Source organism: Cricetulus griseus, chromosome 4 (assembly GCF_003668045.3).
Source record: "Cricetulus griseus strain 17A/GY chromosome 4, alternate assembly CriGri-PICRH-1.0, whole genome shotgun sequence".
In the NCBI taxonomy this organism is placed as follows: Eukaryota; Metazoa; Chordata; class Mammalia; order Rodentia; family Cricetidae; genus Cricetulus; species Cricetulus griseus.
The window spans coordinates 174,186,880-174,208,801 of record NC_048597.1 but is presented as its reverse complement, the minus strand read 5'-3'; the positions used below and the strand labels follow the sequence as shown (position 1 = coordinate 174,208,801).

General features: G+C 46.6%; 1 protein-coding gene across 1 annotated transcript in view; it reads right to left on the bottom strand.

Moving 5' to 3' along the window:
• Positions 1 to 8,659, bottom strand: part of Itga11 (integrin subunit alpha 11) — a 78,908-nt gene extending 70,249 nt beyond the window's left edge. The window contains exons 1-2 of the mRNA XM_035444221.1: positions 8,656 to 8,659; positions 7,894 to 8,005 (exon numbers count right to left, since the gene is read on the bottom strand). Of these exons, the coding sequence (XP_035300112.1) occupies positions 7,894 to 8,005; positions 8,656 to 8,659 (116 nt within the window). The remainder of the gene's footprint in view (positions 1 to 7,893; positions 8,006 to 8,655) is intronic.
• Positions 8,660 to 21,922: the final 13,263 nt, after the last annotated feature.

The following is a 21,922-nucleotide window of genomic DNA, read 5'->3' as shown; positions in this document are numbered from 1 at the left end:
AGACACTGATAGAATAAGCAGACCAAAAGACTCTCTCACCCCTCCCCCAAACACACAAGACTAAAAGGTGAAGTTGTAGGCATTTGAACAATTCAGCCATGTTGATATAACTGACATGCAGGAAAACACCTAGTAAAAAGCAGAACAGACTGATCAAGTGACATGGGAATTTATTAAAATAGACCATATCTTGATTTATACAATGTGAGGCTGGAGAGATGGCGCAGCAGTTAAGAGCACTGGCTGCTCTTCCAGAAGACCTGGGTTTAAGTCCCAGCATCCACATGGCAGCTCACAACTGTCTGTAACTCTAGTTCCAGGGATCTGGCACCTTCACACAGGCATACATGCAGTTAAAACACCAATGCACATGAAATAAAAATAAATAAATCTTTTAAAAAAACCCACCAAAATCTCCAAATTGATCCTTATAAAACTTTAATGAAATTGGTACACCTATAGCAAGACGTACTGTGACTAAGGGAGACAGCATTAATTACCAATGAGAATCGTGAAAATGAGGACATGCTACAGAAATTAAAGACCCTGAAAATATAAACAGGAGACCAATGGTTTGATATTTTGTCAGTAGCACTTGAATAAAATGGGCAGATCTCTGGAGAAACGCTATCGATACTAACACGAACGAGCAACTGGAAATCTGTGCGGCCCATTATCTTCAGGAAGTAGGATCTCTACTGGAAATCTGACCACAGCAGTGTACAGAGTGAGAGACTTTGGAGCGCTCAGACCTGAATGGGAGGTCTTCATCAAGCCCCGACCCCCAAGCCTGGGGGCCGGTGTCTATTCGGAATGAGTCAGTGGAAAGAAAGACTGTAAGAGGCAGAGATGGTGGATGACTCCAAGGAAAGTCTTCCAGGTACAAGTCTGATGCACATACACTCTCACAGAAACTGAAAGCCCACACGAGGCCGGCACAGGTTCACGCCAGATAGAATCCCGGCACGGAAAAGGGGAGAGGATGCAAAGTCCCATCTCTAAAGGAGTTACTTACACTTGATACCGCTGGGAAAGGGAAAATCAGTTTTCTCCAACGGAGTATCTCTGGGTTTATTAACCACGCTCCAGTGTAGGCTCCATGCCCAGGAGTAGTCGGCCAATACAAAACAAATTTTGTGGTTCTTATATGTATGCTTTTTGTTTTGGCATTCTTTTGTCTTATTGGCTTTGCTTTGTTTTTTTGAGAGAGCGAGAGAGAGAGCGAGAGCGAGAGAGAGAGAGAGAGAGAGAGAGAGAGAGAGAGAGAGAGAGAGAAGGGTGGGTAGGAAGGTGGAGAGGAGTTGGAGGAGGGAAAAACATGACTAAAAATTACATAAAATTTAATGAAATTTTGTTCATTAAAAAGAAAGAAAATCTATCCACAAAGAAAACCCCAAATGTCACCCTGAAGGACTCCTGAGAGTCTGAGGGGCAGAGGATAGTTTTCAGCACAGTTCTGGAGCATGAACAATGGAGATGCCATATAAAATATGATAGACAATATAGACAAGAAAGTGAACAAGCCAATCTACTTCGTGAGGCAAAACAGAAACAAACTACCTAAAGATACAGCTGCAGAGACTTGTAGTGAACAAACTGTTAGCCCATCAGTGCAAGCTTGAATTAAAATTACAGAAAAAGAAAAGAATAAAATAAAAGAAAGAAAAAAAGAAGGAAAAGACAAGGGCCAAAACAAACAAACAGAAAACCTAAGTTAAAAAACCTCAACCCATCTGTCAAAAATACTAACAAAATATAGAAAAATTAATGTCTCAATTTTTACAAGGAAAGCACCTGATCAAATTGAGTACTTACTTGCAGACAATGTTTACAAAAGAAAAAAACTGGTGTCAGGGAGCTAGGGATACAGCTCAGCAGGTAGGGTGCTTGCCTAGCACACACAAAATCCTAGGTTTGATTTCCAGCACCACAAGAACCAGGCTTGGTGGGACATGCCTGTAATCCTAGCACTCAAGAAGTGGAAGCAGGCGGACCAGGCCATCCTTGTGTATAACCAGTTTGAGGCCAGCCTGGGCTATGTGAGACCCTGTCTAAAAAAAGAAACACACAAACTGGGACTAGTAGAATATTTCTTTAACTGGGTGGTCTCTACAACCAACAAATGAATAAACCACAGCCACCAACTTATTTCATTATACAATATTCAACACTCCCTCCAGGAAAACAAACTAAGAGTGCTTGGAGTCAACTCTTCTATAGTCACTGCAACAAGACAGGAAATAAACAGATGTGAAAAGAAGAAAGAAAGTGTGCTAATGTGAGATGACCCAACTAAATCCTTAGAAAACCCAAAAGAAGCTGGGCGGTGGTGGCGCACGCCTTTAATCCCAGCACTCAGGAGGCAGAGGCAGGTGGATCTCTGTGAGTTCGAGACCAGCCTGGTCTACAAGAGTTAGTTCCAGGACAGCCTCCAAAGCCACAGAAAAACCCTGCCTCAGAAAACCAAAAGCCAAAAACAAAACAAAACAAAACAAAACAAAACAAAAAAACCAAACAAACCCAAAAGAGTCACAGGTTCAGATAGGGTGAGATGCTGGGTGGGTGAAGACACTTGCCACACAAGCCTGGCAATTCAGGGTGGACACCTGAACCCATGTAAAAGTGGAGGGTAAGAACTAGCTCCTCAAAGTTGTCTTCTGACCTCTGTACAAGGGTGTGGTACATCTCCTATCACACACACACACACACACACACACACACACACACACACACAAATAATAAATTGAATAAATTTATAAAAAAGAACCCATTAAGACGCTATTAGAAATGATAAATGAGGTGGTAGTGCCTTTTGGGAGGCAGAGGCAGGCAGATCTGTGAGTTCAAAGCCAGCCTGTTCTACAGAGGGAGTTCCAGGACAGCCAGGGCTACATAGAGAAACCCTACCTTGAAGACAAACAAAAACAGAAAACAACCAACCCTCTCCAAATCAATTACATTTTTCTGTAGCAGCAAGACTAGAAAACAAAACAAAAACTTCATTTCTATCAACATAAAATGCAAATATGTAGAAATTAGTATAATTAAAGAGGGTCAAGACTTTTACACCAAAAACTGTGAGAAAAAACTTAAAACTGAATAAATGAAGGAACCAGGACACTTGCTCTTATTATGGCTTCATTTATCCTCAAATTTATCTATGCATTTAGTTTAACTATAATCAAACCACCAGCAAACGTTACTGGAGCAAAGTTGGCAGAAAGGAGGACACAGGGTTTAAAACCGATGGAACAATCTCTCAAAAAACGAACAAAGAAAGAGAATTGGCACGTCTGACTTCAGGTTTTATTTTAGTTTTTTTGAGATAGTCTTACATTGCCCAGGCTAGCCTCAAACTTGCTATGTATCCAAGGATGCCCTTGATTCATGATCTTCCTGCCCCACCTCTCGATTGCTGGGATTACAGCACGTGTCATCACTTCTGGTTTCTGTAGTGCTGGGGACTGAACCCAGGGCTTTGTGCACACCAGGCAAGCACTGTATCAACCAAGTCACACCCCAGCCCCAGTCTGAGCTGCTTTTTTTTTTTCTGATACAAGTTTTGACAAATAGATAAATAGAACAGAAGTGAGGCAAGCTACAGACCTGCAGGAATGTGATCATGGTTGACAAAGGTGACACTGGAATTTGGTGGAGAAAATGAACTTTCCACAGATGCTGCCAGATCAATCCCATATCCATACAGGCAAGCAAAACAAAACGGTGTTTAGTCTTTAGTTCACATTGTATGCAAAAATTCATTGGAATTCAATCACTGATGTAAGTAAGAGGACTAACAACTTCTCAAATAAAACAAAGGTGAAGATGTTTAAGATGTGAGAAGAAGCACAGATTTCCTAAATGGGGCCTGTGAAAAGAACTAACCATGAGGTGGTCAATAATAAAAGAACTTAAGCCGAATGTGATGTAATCCCAGGGGTCAGTCAGGAGGTGGAGGCTAGTGGGTAGCCTGGTTACATGGGGAGTCCTAGGTCAACAAGGGCTACATGAGACTGACTCAACACACACACACACACACACACACACACACACACACACACACACACAAGTGTGATCACACTTCATTGTATACATGAATGAAATTCTTAACAATAAAGAAAAAATTAAAAATAGATATCAGCATAAAAATAAGGCAAAAAAATTCAAGACAGATTAAAAGCTTCAATTTATTAAAAGAGGTTGAGAAGACAAGCCAAACGATAGGGAACACATTTGCAATCTTTCTGACACAGGGTGTATGTGTGCAATGTTTTTAAAAGTCCTATAAATCAATAATAAAAGATGCATATTACTCTTCTTAAGATAGGCAAAAGAGGGCTGGGAGATGGCTCAGTGGGTAAAGTGCTTGCTGTGCAAGTGTGAGGACCTGAGTTCAGATCCCCAGCACTCATGTAAAAGCCAGGCACGGTGGTGAGTATCTGTGCCATGAGTCCTGGGGGTGGATACAGGGGCTCACTGGACAGCCCCTGCTGAAATGGTGAGTTTCAGGTTCAATAAGAGACTGCATCTCAACAAATAAGGTGGAGAACAATGGAGAAAGACACTTGATGCTGACGTCTGTTTCAGCATGCACAAGCACTGCCAAGTGCACCTGAATATAATGCATACAACACACACACACACACACACACACACACACACACACACACACACGTAAAAGGCTTGACCAGAAGCTTCATTAAGTACAATGTCAGAATGTTCAACTTTTGAAGAGTTGTTCAATACTATTAGTATACAGAGAAAAAGCAACTCAATCTACAATGCACCAGCACCGTGTGCAGTTGGAATGCTTAAAATTAAGATGATAATACCCCATGGTGGTGAGGATATAGGCTAATTGTGGCTCTTTTATTTTACTAGAGAGTTAAAATTAACTCTCTAGTAATTGGAGAAAATGCTTGGCAGATCCACCTAACGTCAATCATATGTCTACCCTTATCTCTAACCAGTAAAAAGGATGACAAATGTTCATCAAAAGACACGCCCAGCAGCAAAACGACAAGAGCAATGACCCCAGTAGAGCAGTGCAAATCAGAAATAATTCCAGTATCCACCAGTAACAGAATAAACCAAGAGTGACATAGTGATACAACAGAATTCCACAAGCAATGAAGAGGCATGACGTGAAATACTCAGGATGCTGTGGTAAGCCTCACGGACAGTGTTAAATTTAAAAGGCCAGGTAGAAACGAGTGCCTTTAGAATGACACCATCAACTCTCTCTCTTTCTCTCTCTGGCTCAGTGTATCTATGGCAACGGGAATCAGAATCATGGTTATCTGGAGGGGCACTGACTGGAGAGGGGTGCAAAAGAGCCTTTTGGGTACTTTTGGTCTATATCTATACTGGGAGCTGAGTGTTTGCATGCAGATGTATGGAAAGGTTCATTGGGCTGTACACTGAGGATAATCACACCAGAATGTAAGTTAGACTCAAATAAAAAAATAATAAAAAAGGCAAAGAAAGAAGAAACGAGGATGTAGAGAGTGAGAAGCGGGGAGGACAGAAGAGGAGGAGGAGGAGGGAAAGGGATATATAGAGGAGGAAAAAGAAAATGAGAACTGGGAGGAGGAAGAGGAAGAAGGAGAAGGAAGGGATGGCAGGGGAGAAAGAGGAGGAAGGGGAAGAAAGAAGGGAAATGAAGAAGAGAAGGAGGAAGGGTAGCAGTGGAGGGGAGAAAGAAAGAGGGGGATGAGGATTGTCTGGTTGGGGGCAGGGGTGCAGGAAAGGCCATCACAGGAGGATGGAGGGTCTACAGGAAGGTCTAGAGGACTGGACAGTGAATGCTGAACAGAAGAAGGAAGGGGAGCAGAAAGGTCAGAGGTGGGAGGCCAGTCAGGGCTCAGATTGGGAAGAGCAGGGTGTGAAGCATCTGTGGCCTTCCTAGCATCTCCTGGGAAGGCACCGAGAATATTGAAAAGTGCTAAGCATTCACTGTCTGTCGGCTGAAACCCCACCAGGGAAAATAAACCGAGTTGAACTGTGCAGGTGTGTGCTGAATATGCTTTAGGGAGATGGAAATGTCCTAACAGTGACTTATGGGGACAGTCAGGGAACCTAGTAAACTAACTACAATCACCGTTGATTTGTACATTTGACATGATTAGATTATATGATCAAATAAAACTGTTTCATAGCAAAGTTGTTAAAAAACATAGAGGTCGATGTTCATAGTAGCATTATTTGTAACATCCAGAACCTGGAAGAAATCTAGGTGTCCCTCAACTGAATAATGGATGGAGAAAATGTGGTACATTTACACAATGGAGTACTACTCAGAAGAAAAATAAACCAATGGAATCTTGAAATTCGCAGGCAAATGGATAGAACTAGAAGAAACCACACTGAGTGAGGTAACCCAGTCACAAAAAGACAAACATGGTATGTACTCACTCATATATGTATTTTAGACCTAGAGCAAAGGATTACCAGCCTGTAATCCATACCACCGGAGAAGATAGGAAACAAGGAGGACCCTAAGAGAGACATACATGGTCCCCTGGAGAAGAGGAAAGGACAAGATCTCCTGAGCTAATTGGGAGCATAGGGAGAGGGAGAGGGGTTAGGAGAAAGAGAAGGGGAGAAGAGGAGGGGAGAAGAGGACATGAGGGAGCAGGAAGATTGAGTCAGGGTAAGAATAGAGGGGAGCAAGAATAGAGATACCATAATAGACAGAGCCATTATAGGTTTAAAGAGAAATCAGGCCAAAACTAGGGAAATGTCCAGAGATCTACAAGGTTGACACCAACTAACAATTTAAGCAATAGTCCAGAGGCTACCTTAAAAGCCCTTCTCCAATGAGATTGATGACTACCTTATATGCCATCCTAGAGCCTTCATCCAGTAGCTGATGGAAGCAGAAGCAGACACCCACAGCTAAACACTGAGCTGAACTCTGGAATCCAGTTGCAGAGAGGAAAGAGTGATGAGCAAAGGGGTCAAGACTCATCTGGAGATATCCACAGAAACAGAAGACCTGAACAACAGGGAGCTCATGGAACCCAGACTGATTGCTGCGAAACCAGCACAGGACTGTTCCAGACCTCCTGAACAAGGACGCCAGTTTGGAGGTCTGGTTAATCTATGGGGCCTCTGGTAGTGGATCAGTATTTATCCCTAGTTTAGGAATGGACTTTGGGAGCCCACTCCACATAGAGGGATGCTCTCTCAGCCTAGAAACATGGGGGAGGGTCTAGGCCCTGCTCCAAATAATATGACAGACCTTTTAGATCGGCATGGAAGGCCTCACCCTCCCTGGGGAGCAGAAAGGGGACTAGATAGGGGGTTGGTGGGGGACAGGGGAGGAGGGGAGGGAGAGGGAACTGGGATTGACATGTAAAACAAGCTTGTTTCTAATTTAAATTTTAAAAATTACTTTAAAAATCTTAGAGGTTGAAGCTTTTTTCTTTATTGTCCCACCTGGTGGTCCTGGGCTATTTCTGGCTTTCTCTCCTCTCCCACTTATTCCCTCCCTCTGTCCCTATCCTCACTACCTCTGTACCTCACAAGCAATCTCACACCCACCTCCAGACAGCCCAGCCACTCTCCAAGCAGTTGAGGGCAGAGGTGCTGTTTCACCATTGAGACACCAAGTTCTGAGGACGCCTTATCAGTGGCTCCTTTTGGTCATTTAACCTGAAAAAGGGGTTTTGCACCCTCCTATTTTACATATGAAACAATGAAGAGATATAACATTGGATGTTCAAGGTTCCAGGTGCAGAGCCTACCAGATTCTGACCTGCTGAGATGGAGAGTCAATTCCCAGGAATCAAGAAGCCTGGGAGAGCCAGTCTGGGCAGTTGGCAGACCAGGGGTAGGAAGGAGGGCACTGGATATGAATAGCTCTGGGTTGGGGGGGCAGCTCTTACTCACCACTTCTTGCCACTGATATCATGCTGCTGTACTGTATAGCCAAAGAAGGCAGCACTGGGACCAGCAATGATCCGGGGATTCCTGGTATCCATGTTGAAGGTATCTGTGAATCCTGAGTGGGAGCAGAACAAAGAAATAGATGAGTTTGGAGAGTGCAGGTATTGTGTCTGGTAGGGGTGTGTCTGGGACTTCTGGCTGCTCATTTACCTCAGAGAGGCTGGGCTGTGAAGTGGGTGGTGCCCTTGTCTTTGAAGAGTTCCTGTGTGAGATGATTGGCAAGAGTCCCTGTTGTGAGGTGATTGGCAAGTTTATGTTGGAGAATCCAGAGTATGATGGTGAAGGGGTGGCCTCAGTGTGGGAGGCAAAGACCCTACTTTGGGGAGATATAGTTTGAACCGAGGACTGTTTCTCTCACTGCAGGTGCCTCAGTGCCTGGAGTCAAGATCTTGTTTTTGCATAGTGGTGGACTGACACCCATTGCTTTTACAATGAGCACCTAGATTTCACGCAAGCCCTGTGAGGTGGAAGTCCTGTACCTCTGTGAGGTTAAGCTGTGGAAACTGCTCAGCAGGTGAGCTAGGAATGAGATTGAAGAGCTTGGGGAGCAGAGGCAGGGTCCCCTTCTTTAGAGGCCAGACAGAGGGCTGAGGAATGAGGCTATTTGCAGAGAATGGGGTCTCCCTCTTAACCTCAGGGACCCAGAGCACAGTGTCCATCATGGAATTCAGTCTAGAACTGGTTGGGCCTCCCTCTTCCCCTCACCCATTCTCCCAGGGGAAGAAAGGAATAAAGCCTGGCCACAGAAAAGAGACATTTAAGTTACCAGAATCCAGTTACTGCATGCATCTGCTCAAACCAAACTAACCAGAGGGTAGATTTCCTAAAGACAATGTTGAGCCTGTCCCTCTGACCTTGGCTCTCACCAGTCCCTGGTTTTTCTGAAATCCATGGCTTTCTTTCTCTGGTGGTAAAGTGGGGGTGGATATAACCCTTCTCAGGGATTGCTGACCTCAGATATAAACAAGACAAAACAAAACAAAAAAGTTGTTTTTGATGGGAATCAGTAGGCTGGCTGCGGAGATGCCAGGAGGCTGGCTGGGCCATGGGCCACTCTTCTGTACCAAGTTTGGTGACAGAGGGGGAATCCACAGTTCCTTGATGGCTGTCACTCTGTGTCTGATGGCAGCCCTGCTCTGTCTCAGATTCTGATTTGGCTTTTGAAAATTACCAGATGGTCCCAAGAGGTCAGAGCCACAGACAGACTTAAATGTCAGTGGGAGGTCAGTTCTCAAACTAGTTGGTGAAGGCTCACATGGAACCATGGCTTCCCATCAGGCCTCCAGGGCTGAGGGATATGGGCCAAGGTGACCCTGGCTACTGTCAACCCAGTGCTCCCTGATAGCTCAATGCATGTGTATTGAGTGTCCATGCTGTGATGGTCTTTTCTTACCATATCCCCTCACACTCCCAAATACCTTCCCAGGGATCTTAGGAGACAGCACCAAAATCTCCTGTAAGAGCCAAGGGATTGGCCTAGTTGTTAAAGTGCTTGCTGCACAAGGTTCAACAGCAGAGGCTGATGCCGACAGTAAGGGCAAGGAGCAGTTCTGTAGAACGCAAGGATTCTTGGAAAGCACTTTGTGGCCCCTTCTTATGGGCTTCAGACCCTTGTTACAAGTGTGCAAGGTAGACACAGAGGGGATGGGACTTCCCCAAAGTTGCCAGCATTTCTTCATGCCCCTCTTTATTTTTTATGTATGTATGTGTGCATGTATGTATGTGTGTATACATGTATGTCTCAGTGCATGCATGTACATGTGTGTGAGTGTCTGTGGGGGCCGTATGTTGTTTTGCAGTTGACTTTAACTTTGGCTCTCTCATTGGCTTGAAACTTCACTAGGGAGGCTAGGGCAGCTGGCCAGTGAGCTCTGTGCATCCACCTGTCTCTCCATCCTATCTCACTATTGCTGGGATTACGAATACACACCACCACCACACCTTCTTACACGGCTTCTGGGGATTCAAACTCAGGTCCTCAAGCTTGTGAGGCAAGTGCTCTACCAACAGAGCTAACTCCCCTACCTTTTCTCTGCCACTTCTTTGGTGTGACTTTCTCTGCAGATCTCCACTTTGCAAAAAATGTCTGCTTGCGGGGTTGGAATGCTTGCCTGGATGAGACACAAGGTTGCCAGGGTCCTCAGCCATGCTAAGCGTGTCAACAGACTTGTTTGTAAGTCAATGGAGTCCAAGAGAAGCGTGGAGAGGGTGGGTCATCTGAGTGCTAATCTCAACTTTGTCATCATTTGGCTGTGTGCCCATGGAGACTACTTCTGCTTCTCTGTGCCCCAGGTTCCATGGCATGAGAGGGTTTAATCCTACATCGTAGGTATGCCTCCACACATTAGTGGTTCTCTGTGGGCACACATGCAGCTGACTTCCAGTTGTCAGCGAACAGGCATCTGCCTTGAATCTCTGCAAGCAATTGAGACTTGGAGACCAGGCAGCCAGAAGAATGCGAGCTCATCTGAGTGTTGGCTAAGCACATCTGGGAGGGGAAATCTCCAGGCAAAAATGATAATATTTTGCATTCCCAAGCCAAGGGGAAGAATTAAGGGAAACCATCAGCTCATATTCTGCACTATTCAAGCTTGGCTCTTCCTCCACTTGTTTGCACCGTGGAGACTTGGCAACAGGCTGGAGCTTCTGGACACATCAGACATCAGAAAGATGGAGGCCATGGTGGGTGACCAGGGAGTGTGGTCATCCTTCCGTATAAAGCCTAGCCTCACCCCAGAGCAGGGTGGTGCTAATAAAACCTCAACGAGGGGGGCTAGAGAGATGGCTCAGAGGTTAAGAGCACTGACTGCTGTTCCTGAGGTCCTGAGCTCAATTCCCAGCAACCACACTTCCCACCCTCTCTAGGTGCTCACAACCCTTGGAGATGCCTAGGTAGCTCACAACCATCTATACTGAGATCTGGTGCCCTCTTCTGCCATGCAGGCATATATGCAGGCAGAACACTGTATACTAAATAAATAAAATCTTAAAAAAAACTCAAAACCTCAACGAGTTCTAGAGCAAGAGAGCATGCCTGGCATCACTGAAATGGTTCATGCTGATTGCCAACAGGAAAGGATCCAGAATCACCTTGGAGACAAACCTCTTGGATGTAAGTAATTATCTAGGTTATGATAACGGAGGTAGGATGATCTGATCTAAATGTGGTAGCACCATTCCCTAGGCTGGAATTCTGAACCACGTGGAAAGGAGAAAGTGAGATGAGCACCAGTGTCCCTTGCACTCTGCCTCCAGACTGGGGATGCAATGTTACTGGCTGCTTCAAGCTCCTGCCACCATGAATGGACTGTATCCTCACACTGTGAGCTAGGATAAACCCTTCCTTTCTCAAGTTGACTTTCTTGAATATTTTGTTGTAGCAACAAGTCACCAGTACACAGTCCCCACCAGAACTTGCAACATTCCAAAGCTGCCCACTGTGACCCCCTTGGGACATGGCTATGAGGTGCTGGAGTCACTAAGGAGTCTGTTCCCTGGCATCAAGGGTTGTGAGCACCTAGAGAGGGTGGGAAGCAGTCATGGTTGGAGAGCAAGTGCCAAGGTCAAGACACAGGAGTGGACTTCTCACTGTGAAACAATTCGTTACGAGGCTACAAGAAGGGTGCATGGGTACAGATTGGATCCTTCTTAAGAGCTGACATTGCAGCTGGGCGTTGGAGCAAGCCGGGCATTGGTGGTGCACGCCTTTAATCTCAGCACTTGGGAGGCAGAGGCAGGCAGATCACTGTGAGTTCGAGACCAGCCTACAAGAGCTAGTTCCAAAACAGTCTCCGAAGAGCCATAGAGAAACCCTATCTCAAAAACAAAAAACAAACAAACAACCCCCCCACCCAAAAAAAAGAGCTGACATTGCTATGGGAAGATCTAAGCTGGGTGTTAGGAGACCTGGTCTCTTCCCTGCTTCCACTGCTTTCTGGCTGTGTGGTCTTGAACAAAGTGTTAGCTCTCTCCCGGATAACCATTGCCAGTCCCGATGTCCTGAATCTGTGTGCTCCTCTGTCCTCATTTCCTACCATCGAATCAGAGGAGTTTCAGACCCTCTCTGGGAGCCTCCCTGTGGGCAGACAGGTGGCTTTTCCCCAGGAGTCTCCAGGGGTGTTCCTTTTCCTCCCTGCTAGCACAAGTGTCCCTCAGCTTTAGGGTTCCTGTGAAGGGGAACTGCATCCCCCACATCTCTGAGTAGCTCAGCACCAAGCCTGGCCTGCCTGCTGTTATATTCAGGGGATACAATGGAGTCAGGCAGGGAGGGTGCTGGCTTTGTGACAGCAGGTCCTGTCTTATCACAAGTCTTTGGCTCTACAGAGGAAACTTTTCTCAGGAAAGAGACTTAAGGCACTGTTTATTCTTACAAAGCCCACTGCAAACTCTCTTCCTCAATCAATTCAGCAGTGCCACACTTCTTTAGCTAACAACGCCCCGCAGGACCTCTTGCCTCCACTAACCATGAATTATCCTAGCCTTCTTCTTCTCAAAGGCAATGCCATGGGGTCTAACTTTACATTCCTCCAGCCATTGGTATCAGCAGCCAACCACCACACACCTTTCTTCCCCCCCTACTTGTCCCCTCCATTCACCTCCTCTTCCCCTTTTTCCTGTTTAGAAGCAGGAGAAGGACAGAGCTGTTTATGGGTAGGGCTTGCATAGGTTCCCTTCCTCAGGTAGGTACAGAACACCATGCTCTAATAGCGGGCTGTGTGCGCATGTGTGAGCACAGTCAAGGGATTGGAACAGGATGGGGGTATGCTACACAGGGGAAGCAATGACTTCTTCCATAAGATCTGGGAAAGTACGGGGGAGCTTAAGGTAGGAGGGTGTCTGGGTGAGTGTTGGGGGTGAACAGAGAAGGGAGGAAGAGGGGGTTAAGCTGAGGGGGGAGGCTTCCATGGAAAGGCGTCATCTCTCTGTACCTCATATGAGTCTCACAGGGACATTATCTCATTTGGGAAGCAGCAGGTCCCCAGGCCACACCCTCTGCTGCTTCTGGCAGAAAGCAGCTCTGATTGTGCCAGCAGGGAGAAGCAAACCCTGGTCCCTGCAAGGCTGAGGCCTCAGTGGCATCTCCTCTGTTCTCTATGGACCTGTCTCTATATGTGGAAAAAGATACACCAGGTGTCTGAAGACTCCCTCTCAAGGATAATGAGAGGGCTAGGCATCCTCACTCCAGAGGTGATAGGACCCACTTTGAGAGTCTGGAAGACTCTGAGGGCCTGACGGCCACCAGAAGGAGTGAAGAGTGAACACATCTAGAGGGTCTCACCTCTAGAAGTTTCTGAGAAGTGTCATAGAGGGTTCCTTTCCCTTCCCACTCCATGTTCTCCCTGCCCTCTGACGATGAGGCCTCCCATCTTGAGCCAGGCCTGCTGTGGCTAGCCTACCTCTCTTCTTCCTCAGTTTCCCTTCTGAGCAAAGACTTACCTCCACTCTGCTCATTCTCTTAGGGACACAGTCTATGCTAGGTCAACTGCTTGCTATAGTTAGTATGATCTCCCTCAGCTCTCCTTGTGGATCTACATGAGGAAGAACTTCCTGGATGGGAAACATCCAGGTGGGGACTGGCCAGCCTGGATGATACTGAGGTATCTTCACTTGGGCTATAGAGACCAGGCGTTTGCAGGCCAGGTGGCACGCCCCTGAAATAGAGATGCATGGAGGAGCACCCAGAGAGGCAGAGGAGAGGAAGGAGGAAGAAGCAGGAAGAATCACAGTGGCCCTTTCCATTTGGGGCAAATCAGTAGTTTGCCAATGTGCTAGTTAAGCAGATGTCAACCTCATAGAAAACAGGCCTGGAAACTGAAATCAGCAAGTGGCACACTGAAGTTGGCTAAAATTAACATAGTTTTCCTTCCCAGCCTGAGAACTGTCCGATGCCTGCAAAGGACTCATGTATGACTCCATTCAAGAGTAAGAGCCATAGCTGGGGGATGGCCAGGACATCTTTCTTTCTTAACACCACTTTTCCTCTTCTCTAGGGAGGGAAAGTGATCAAAACAGAACTCCATCTCCAAGCTTTCAATAGCACCTTGGTGGTTCCAGGCTATTCTCTTCACACAGTTTGTGTGATTTAAAACCAAACCAAACAATACAAAAACCTGTATGTATCTAGACTTTCCTGTTCAAAACCTCCTGGAGTCCCCTACCCTACCCTACCCTACCCTACCCTACCCTACCCATACACACACACACACACACACACACACACACACACACACTATTGTATCTGGAGTAGATTGCCCCATTCCCTTCTAAATCAGTCTTTATCTTACTGCAGACACAGGACTTTCCTTAGGGTCTCACACACTCCAACTCCTTCTACCTTGAAGCTGTTCTCTTTGCCTGCAACATTCTTCTCCGAGATGTCTGTCTGTGTGTGTGTGTGTGTGTGTGTGTGTGTGTGTGTGTGTGTGTGTGTGTGTGTGTGCCTGACTGCCTGCCTGCCTGCCTGTCTGTCTCTGTGGTACAGGTGTGTGTGTGGAGGCTAGAGGACAGCCTTAAGTGTCCTTCCTCAGGATGTTGTACACCTTGTTAACTGAGACAGGGTCTCTCACCGACTTAGAGTTCACCAAGTCCGCTGGCTGCTGGTAGGCAAGCCCCAGGGATCCACCTGTCACTGACTCCCCAGAACTGGGATTACAAGTTTTTATCCCCCACCACTGTTTTTTATTTCACGTGGGTTTTAGAAATCAAACTGAAGTCCTAATAGTCATAATGTAACTTTTCACTAACTGAGCCACCTCCACCCCCCAAAGCACATTTCATTAACTGAGCCATGTTCCTGGCAAGTTCACTAACTAGGCCACCCCAGACCCCAAAATGCATTTCACTAACTGAGCCATGCTCCTAGCAAGTTCACTAACTGAGCCAATGCAAGTTCACTGAGCCTTGCTCCTGCCAAGTTCACTAACTGAGCCTTGCTCCTAGAAAATACTTCACTAACTGAGCCATGCTCCTAGAAAACACTTCACTAACTGAGCCATCCCCATTCTTTTCTATAAGATATTTATTCAGCTTGTGGTTCTTAATCAATGTCGAGTTTGAACGTCAAGCCTCTGAGATTGTTTGAGCATCTTATGAAGAACCCATTTTTCTTCCTCATGGTATATTCTTACTTTCTTCACAGTCAGAAATAATTGCAGGTTATTTAAGTCACACAAGGGGAAGGGGCCAGTATGTGCTGGAGCCTTCTCACAAGAGATGGTAGTATTCTAGTGGAGCCCATTCTATATGGAGAGATACCTTTCTCAGCCTAGACCACAGGGGTGTGGAGAGTGGAGAGGTGCCTTGGTCCTGCCTCAATGAGATGATGGGACAGACTTAGTAGACTTCCTAGGGGAGGCCTTATCCTCTCCGAGGAGCAGATAGGAGGTCAGGGGAGGAAAGTGAGGGGAGTGGGAGGAGAGAAGGGAGGGGAGGGTGGGAAGGGAGGGGGAACTGGGACTGGAATGTAAAAAAAAATAATTATGAAAAAAAGAAAAAGAAAAAAAGAAGTGGTAGTATTCAAACAGAAACTGGCCAGTGTAGGAAGATATACACAGGGTAATTGGCAGATTCTTCAAATAAGGATTCTCTCCACCCCAGAGCTGGGGCGATGGCTCTGTCAGTAAAGCATTTGCATCATAAGCATGAGTACCTGAGTTCAGATCCACAAAACTCATGTAAAAGGCCAGGGATGTGCTGCTCACCTGCTGTTATGGAAAACAGAGACAAGAGGAGCCCTGCAACCTTATAGGCCAGCCAGCCAGGTTCCAGGCAGAGATACCTGTCTCAAACAAGGTGGAGGGTGCTTGAGGACTGACATTCAAGGTTGTCCTTCAAATGGCTTCATACATGTGCCATGCATGCAAGCACCCCATCAACACCCACATCTGTACACACACACACACACACACACACACACACACAAATTCTCTCCACTTCATCCCAAGAGACAAAATAAATTGATAAGCATTTCACAGCACAGCACTGGAAGGGACTTTGTCTTTTCTTCTATATCCTTAGGACCTAGGACAATGCTTAGCACACAGCAGGTCATGGTACATTTGTGAAAGATAGAAAGAAAGCATACAAGTGTGATACACTAGCCTGCAATAGAGGTTAAAGGGACTGTGAGAGCCATAGTCTTAGGGAATGGAGAAGCTTAGTGTGGTGTATTTGGCTAAAGAAATTTTAGCTCCAACTCCATTGGGGCTCCTAGTTTGTGCTGCAATTGTGGGCCAATCCCTTCTTCTTCCTGGCTCTCAGTTTCCTTTTCTGGAAAGGGTACATGTTGGACCAGATGCCCAATCTCTAAATCCTAGCATAGGGTTTAAAGAAATCCACGCATGCTCACTTCATCCCTTCACTTCTGGGGCCACTGTACAGCACAGCTGCTGGGGTGCTGTTCGTCCAGATGAAAGTGGTACAGTATCCAGACTCAACAGCTGTCCCATGTCCCCCAGTTTTCTGACACACTAACCAGCTCAAAGAGCTTGGTTTGATTTCCAGGGACTGGGCTTGGGTCTCATTTGCCTTGGGTGTGTAAATGAAGAGATCTGTGCATCCAAGATTAGCCTCAGCTGGGGAAGTGGGCAAAGCTGGGCAAACAGCAGGGCAAAGCTGGAGACATGCAATTTGCGGCAGGGCTTTCCCTTCGACAAGAGGAAGGAGGGTAATGAGGGCACAGAGGACTGCCGGCCACCCTGTTCTGTTCTTTGAATGTCAACTAAAAAAGGAGCTGTGGGGACCTTCCCTTTCAAGCCAGCAGGCTCGCCCAACAGTGGATGCCCACACCCATCTAGAAAGTTCTCTGGCTGTATAGGGCTCAACATAGATCTGCTAGATGCCACTGGCTTGTCTTGGGCATGGAAGACTTTGAGGAGGGGAAGGCTTGGCTCCCTGAGGCTCATGTGGAAGTCCTTCTGGGTTTGGGTATAGGTCAGGGTTTTTTGCTTGTTTTTGTTTTTCTCTGTAAAACAGCCTTGGCTGTCATGGAACTTGCCTCTCAAGAGGACAGCTGTCTGCCAAGGGAGCTTCAACAAACACACATGGGGACAGACACAGCAGCCACGAAGTTACATTGTAGCAATGGAGAACATCTAGGTCGATCTCTTAAAAAGTTCCCCCGGTCAAACTGGATGTCCCATAGTTTCTAAGTTCTTGGGAGCAGAGGCTGAAGGAGATCTGTCCTTTCTGGGGACCATGTGGCTACACCTGGTATACCTATGTTGTGGTGGATGAAATAAGTCTAGGTGAAGCACACAGAGATTCGCCAAACTTGTGTGAATGAAAAAGCAAGAAAGAGGACTGGAGAGATGGCTCAGAGGTTAAGAGCACTGGCTGTTCTTCCAGAGGTTCTGAGTTCAATTCCCAGCAACCACATGGTGGCTTACAACCATCTATATGGTACCCTCTTCTCTCATGCAGGCAGAACTCTGTATGCATAATACATAAATGGATCCTTTAAAAAAAAAAAGGCAAAAAAGAGGGGCTGGAGACATAGTTTAGTCTGTAGAGTGCTTGCCTAGCAAGCATGAAGCCCTGAGTTTGATCCTAGTGCTGGGTAAACTGACTGTGACAAACTTGCCTGTGGCCCCGGTACATGGGAGGTAGAGGCGGGAAGAACAGAAGCTCAAGGTATCTTTGGATACATAGTGAATTCAAGGCTAGCCTGGGCCATGAAACCCTGGAAATGGAGGAAAGGGTAGGAGAAATAATGGAAGGGATGGAAAGAAACAAAAGAAAAAGAAAATCTAAGAAGAAAGGTTCCTGAGATGGTTGAACTGTACTGAGCTTGGGGCCCATTTCTTTTGATTGACAGCAGTGGTCTGGCTTTTGGAAAGCCCTTCCTAAACCACCTTAAAATCAGTCGAAAGTTTGGCTGCATGAATTCAAACCCCAGGCTGTCCTGGGTGATTTTGACTAAGTGACTTCACATCTGCCTTAGCAAATATTGCCATTGCTATTAGAATTTACTGGATATCCAATATTCTGTTGGGCATTGGGTAGTATTTCCTTAAGTTTCTGTGATCAGAGTGTTTTTTATCACAGCATCAGAGTAGCCAATGCAAAATAACTAATACACATGGTGTCTGGGGCAGTGGGGCCCTGGGATTAGCTGAAGACAGTGTCTGAAAAGCAGGGATTTTCTTCTCAAGGTAAGAAGGGGCCCTGGAGGGTTTGCAGCATGGCCCAAGCTGACTTATCAGCATCCTCCTGGTTGTAGTGTGGAACAGCCATCAGAGACAAGGGAAAAGTCGGGGAGACCCGCTAGACAACTATTAACACAAGCCACAGGAACCACTCCAAGACTTCCTTGTGGTAGCTCCTCAGGATCTACCTGCTTCCTGGTCTTAGTCCAGAGTGGGGTAAGGAGCTAGGTTTAAGATGTACCTGATGGAACTCAGGCAGGTCCAGACTGAAAAGGCCAGAGAACATCTGGGTGGCAATTTGGTCCCATTTGGGATAATGGGCAGGGCCTGTTTCAGGGCCTGCCAGTGCCTCTGCTCCTGGCTGGCTTCACCGTCAGCAGCAAGCACATTCCATGGCTGATGACTGGCTTGCGGTCTGGCCTGGCTCTTTCGATGGTTTCTTCTGCTCTTTAAAACCAGAATTGGAGTTCTCTTTAAGTTTAGGGCATGAATCACTGCTTGTGGAAGGGGGATGGAGGGACAGTGTCTCTGTGCTCTTGGGTACTAGCCCTCACTCAAGTGTATAGGTCTCTGGGGCCAGCTGTGTGATGGATCCCAGTTCAAACACTGGTCCTACCAGCTTCTGAGCTTCCAGCCAATGTGGTCCTGAGTGCCCCTCCACCCACCTCACAAGCCCACAAGTCCAGAACCAACTCAAAGCCCCCTGTTTGAACCTCCTCACTTCTCATACCCTCCTCAGGCCAGCAGCCCTGACCCTTTGCCTCCAACACCGTTACTTCTCTTAGGACCCTGCTCTGTGAGACTTCATCTCCTCACCGCTTCTCTTTCATTTTACTGATGCTTGTCTCAGGCTCTGGGTTCTCTTGCCTGGGTCACTGGAGTGGCCACACTATCCTTCTACCTACTTGTCTTTGTCCTATGGTATTGGCTTCCCACTAATCCCCTCAGGAAGTATCTCACAGATTGGAACATCTCTCTACCCTCCCTCAGATACCATCAGTGGCTCCCATCTACCAAACCCAAATGTTCTAATTGGCATTTATGTCCCTCTCAGTGGCCTTAGGTGGCTGTCCCATTCCTATAGTCGCCCACAGAACATTCTCCAGCATCCTGCTGATGGAGCATCAGAGAGTTTGCCGAGGTATGCTCTCTAATGTGGGCCCTTCCTTCCTGATGCCAGATTGGTCCTTATCTGAAGTCTGCCTCTTACCTCTGAGTCCTCCATCTGAAGCTCCTTTATAACTTTCTTATATCTTTTCCTATATTGTAGTCATTTATCCCAAACTCTGCCCACTCCTACAATACCATAAGTTCCTCCGATAAGAGCTTTGTCATCTGCACCAGAACACCCGATACAGCACCTAGTTCCCACAGGCTACTGTGTTAGGACATCCGGAAGTGATGTGCAAAGCCAGCCATGGGGCCTGCCTTGTCCTCAGATATCTTTCAATTTTTCGTGGATGTATAGACAGCTTTTTCCTTCACTCTTCATGCATTGGGTGCCTGCTGTGGTAGCACAATGTAAAGGATGAGGATACAGGCGATCAGAAATGTACCCTCTGCACTTGTGATGCTCCCAAAATGGCAGGAGAAGATAGTCAGGCAGTTGGAATAATGTGAGGTGAGGAAGGACTAGCCTTGGGCTTAAACAAGTGGAGTCCCCAGACTGTACCTTCAGGGGTCAAGAGGCTTTCAAAAGGCCTGAGATTAGGCAGGGGCAGTCAGCAGAAAGGAGGGAAGGTACAGGGAACTCTAGCATGGAGGCTGGAGGCAGCTGGTATGGTGTGGGGCTATGAGGCACCCATGCATATGTTCCTGCTAGGGCTGAGTACTGAGCACAAGCCATAGTTGATCACACAGCATCTGACTGGCTTTGATAGTCTGGGTACAACCTAATAGCAGTAGAGAGCCAGAGAAGGCTTAAAGCTCAGAACCAGACAGGCTCGGTTTGTATTTCAGCTTTTTTTTTTTTTTTTTTTTTTTTTTTTTTTTTGGCTGCTATTCAGAAAGGTCTGGATGGATGGGGTAAAAGGGACAATAAAACCTGAAGTTGAGGAGCTGGGGAGATGGCTTAGTTGGTAAAGTGCAGGAGGATCCCTGGAGCTTGCTGGCTAGCCAAACTAGTCAAATTGGAGAGCCCCAGGCTCAGTGGGAAGCCCTGTCAAAAAAAATTAAAAAAAGGTGCATGGGCTGAGGAAATGACTCAGTAGGTAAAGTGTTTGTGCAAGCATAAGGACCTACAGATCAGATCTCTAGAAGCAATGTAAAAGCCAGGCAGGTATAGCAGATACTCAGGGGGCAGAGACAGGATCCCTAGGGCAAGCTGGATTGCTAAATTAGGTAGATTGGTGAGCTCTAGATTCAGTAAGAGACCATGCCTCGATAAATAAGGGTGGAGAGCAATCAAAGAAGACACTCATGCAAACTTTGAGCCTCCATAGGCATGCACATATATGTGTATGTACACTTGCACACAGTGTGACACACACACGTCAATATGCACAGACACATGCATGCATATACCATGTATTTCAAATAAGGTGGAGAAACTAAGGAAGGCACCTGTAGTTGAACTTTGACCTCCCCCTCCTCTGCCTTGAGCACACAAACAAAGCTGAAGGTGGCCTGGGACTTCAGGGTCCTAGGGGCCCTGTACCCTACCCCCTAGAACACTGCTTCTTCCTGAGCGAGCACTTTTTCCCTAGCAAGTCTGACCTTGGCTTAACAGTGCCATGCCCCAAATCATGCTTTCTTCATTGGAATACTCAACCCCAGCAGTGCCTGCAATCACAGAGTGGGAATGGCCCTCACCAGCTTTGTCCCCCCGCCCCCACCTCAACTCATACTGCCCACCTCCTGGTGCACCACCCCTGCACTGCTCATCTGTCTACAGAAGCTCTGCCTGGGACCTTTGGCAAATTCAGTTTTCCCAAGGCTCCCTTTGGATTTCCTGGTTTTCCCACCTAGTAGCTATTTAGCGATCAAATAGTTTATGGCCTCACTAGGGGACACAGATAGCTTGTCATCATTGTATAGTTCTTCAGCTCCTTCCCCAAATTCCAAGCTACTCCGTGAAGTGGGAGCATGGTTGTATTTCTTGCCAGAGGACAGGCCTGTGGGGGAGACCCATGTAAGCAAGACTGGTCTGCTGAGTATGTGATTGCAGGGGCTTAGAGAATTCCGTACTTGGGTTTGTTCCCTATTTCTTGGACATTTCAATAGTTTTGAAACAAGGCAGCCTTGAGTTTGATTTTATATGAATTCCCACAGTTTGTATGGTGAGTAGGGTGACCCAACTGACAGTAGCTTTGTCTACATATCATTTATGAGTTTTATAATCTCCACCAATTACCACGAGAGGCTATGATTTCCAGGAAAAGAGCAATTCCAGAAGAAGGGGAAATGAAGACGATTTTGTGGCTCCTTTTCTGGAAGGAAGACAGAATGAAGGGCCTGGGAATGTGCCAGACAGAGAAGGGGGTGGCAAAGACTGAGAGAGGTCTACAGAGAACCCCCTGTGGTCTACAGAGAACTCCCTCAGTGATCTACAGAGAACCTCCCAGAAGTCTACAAAGAACCCCCCAGAAGTCTACAGAGAACCTTTCAGCATTCTACAGAGAACCTCCAGTGATTTGCAAAGAACTCCTCACAGTGATTTACAGAAAACCCCCAGTGATCTACAGAGAACCCCCTGTGGTCTACAAAGAACCCCATGATCTACAGAGAACCCCCATGTAGTCTACAGAGAACCCTCAGTGATCTACAGAGAACCCCCCAGAAATCTACAGAGACCCCTCAGAAGTCTACAGAGAACCTCTCAGTATTCT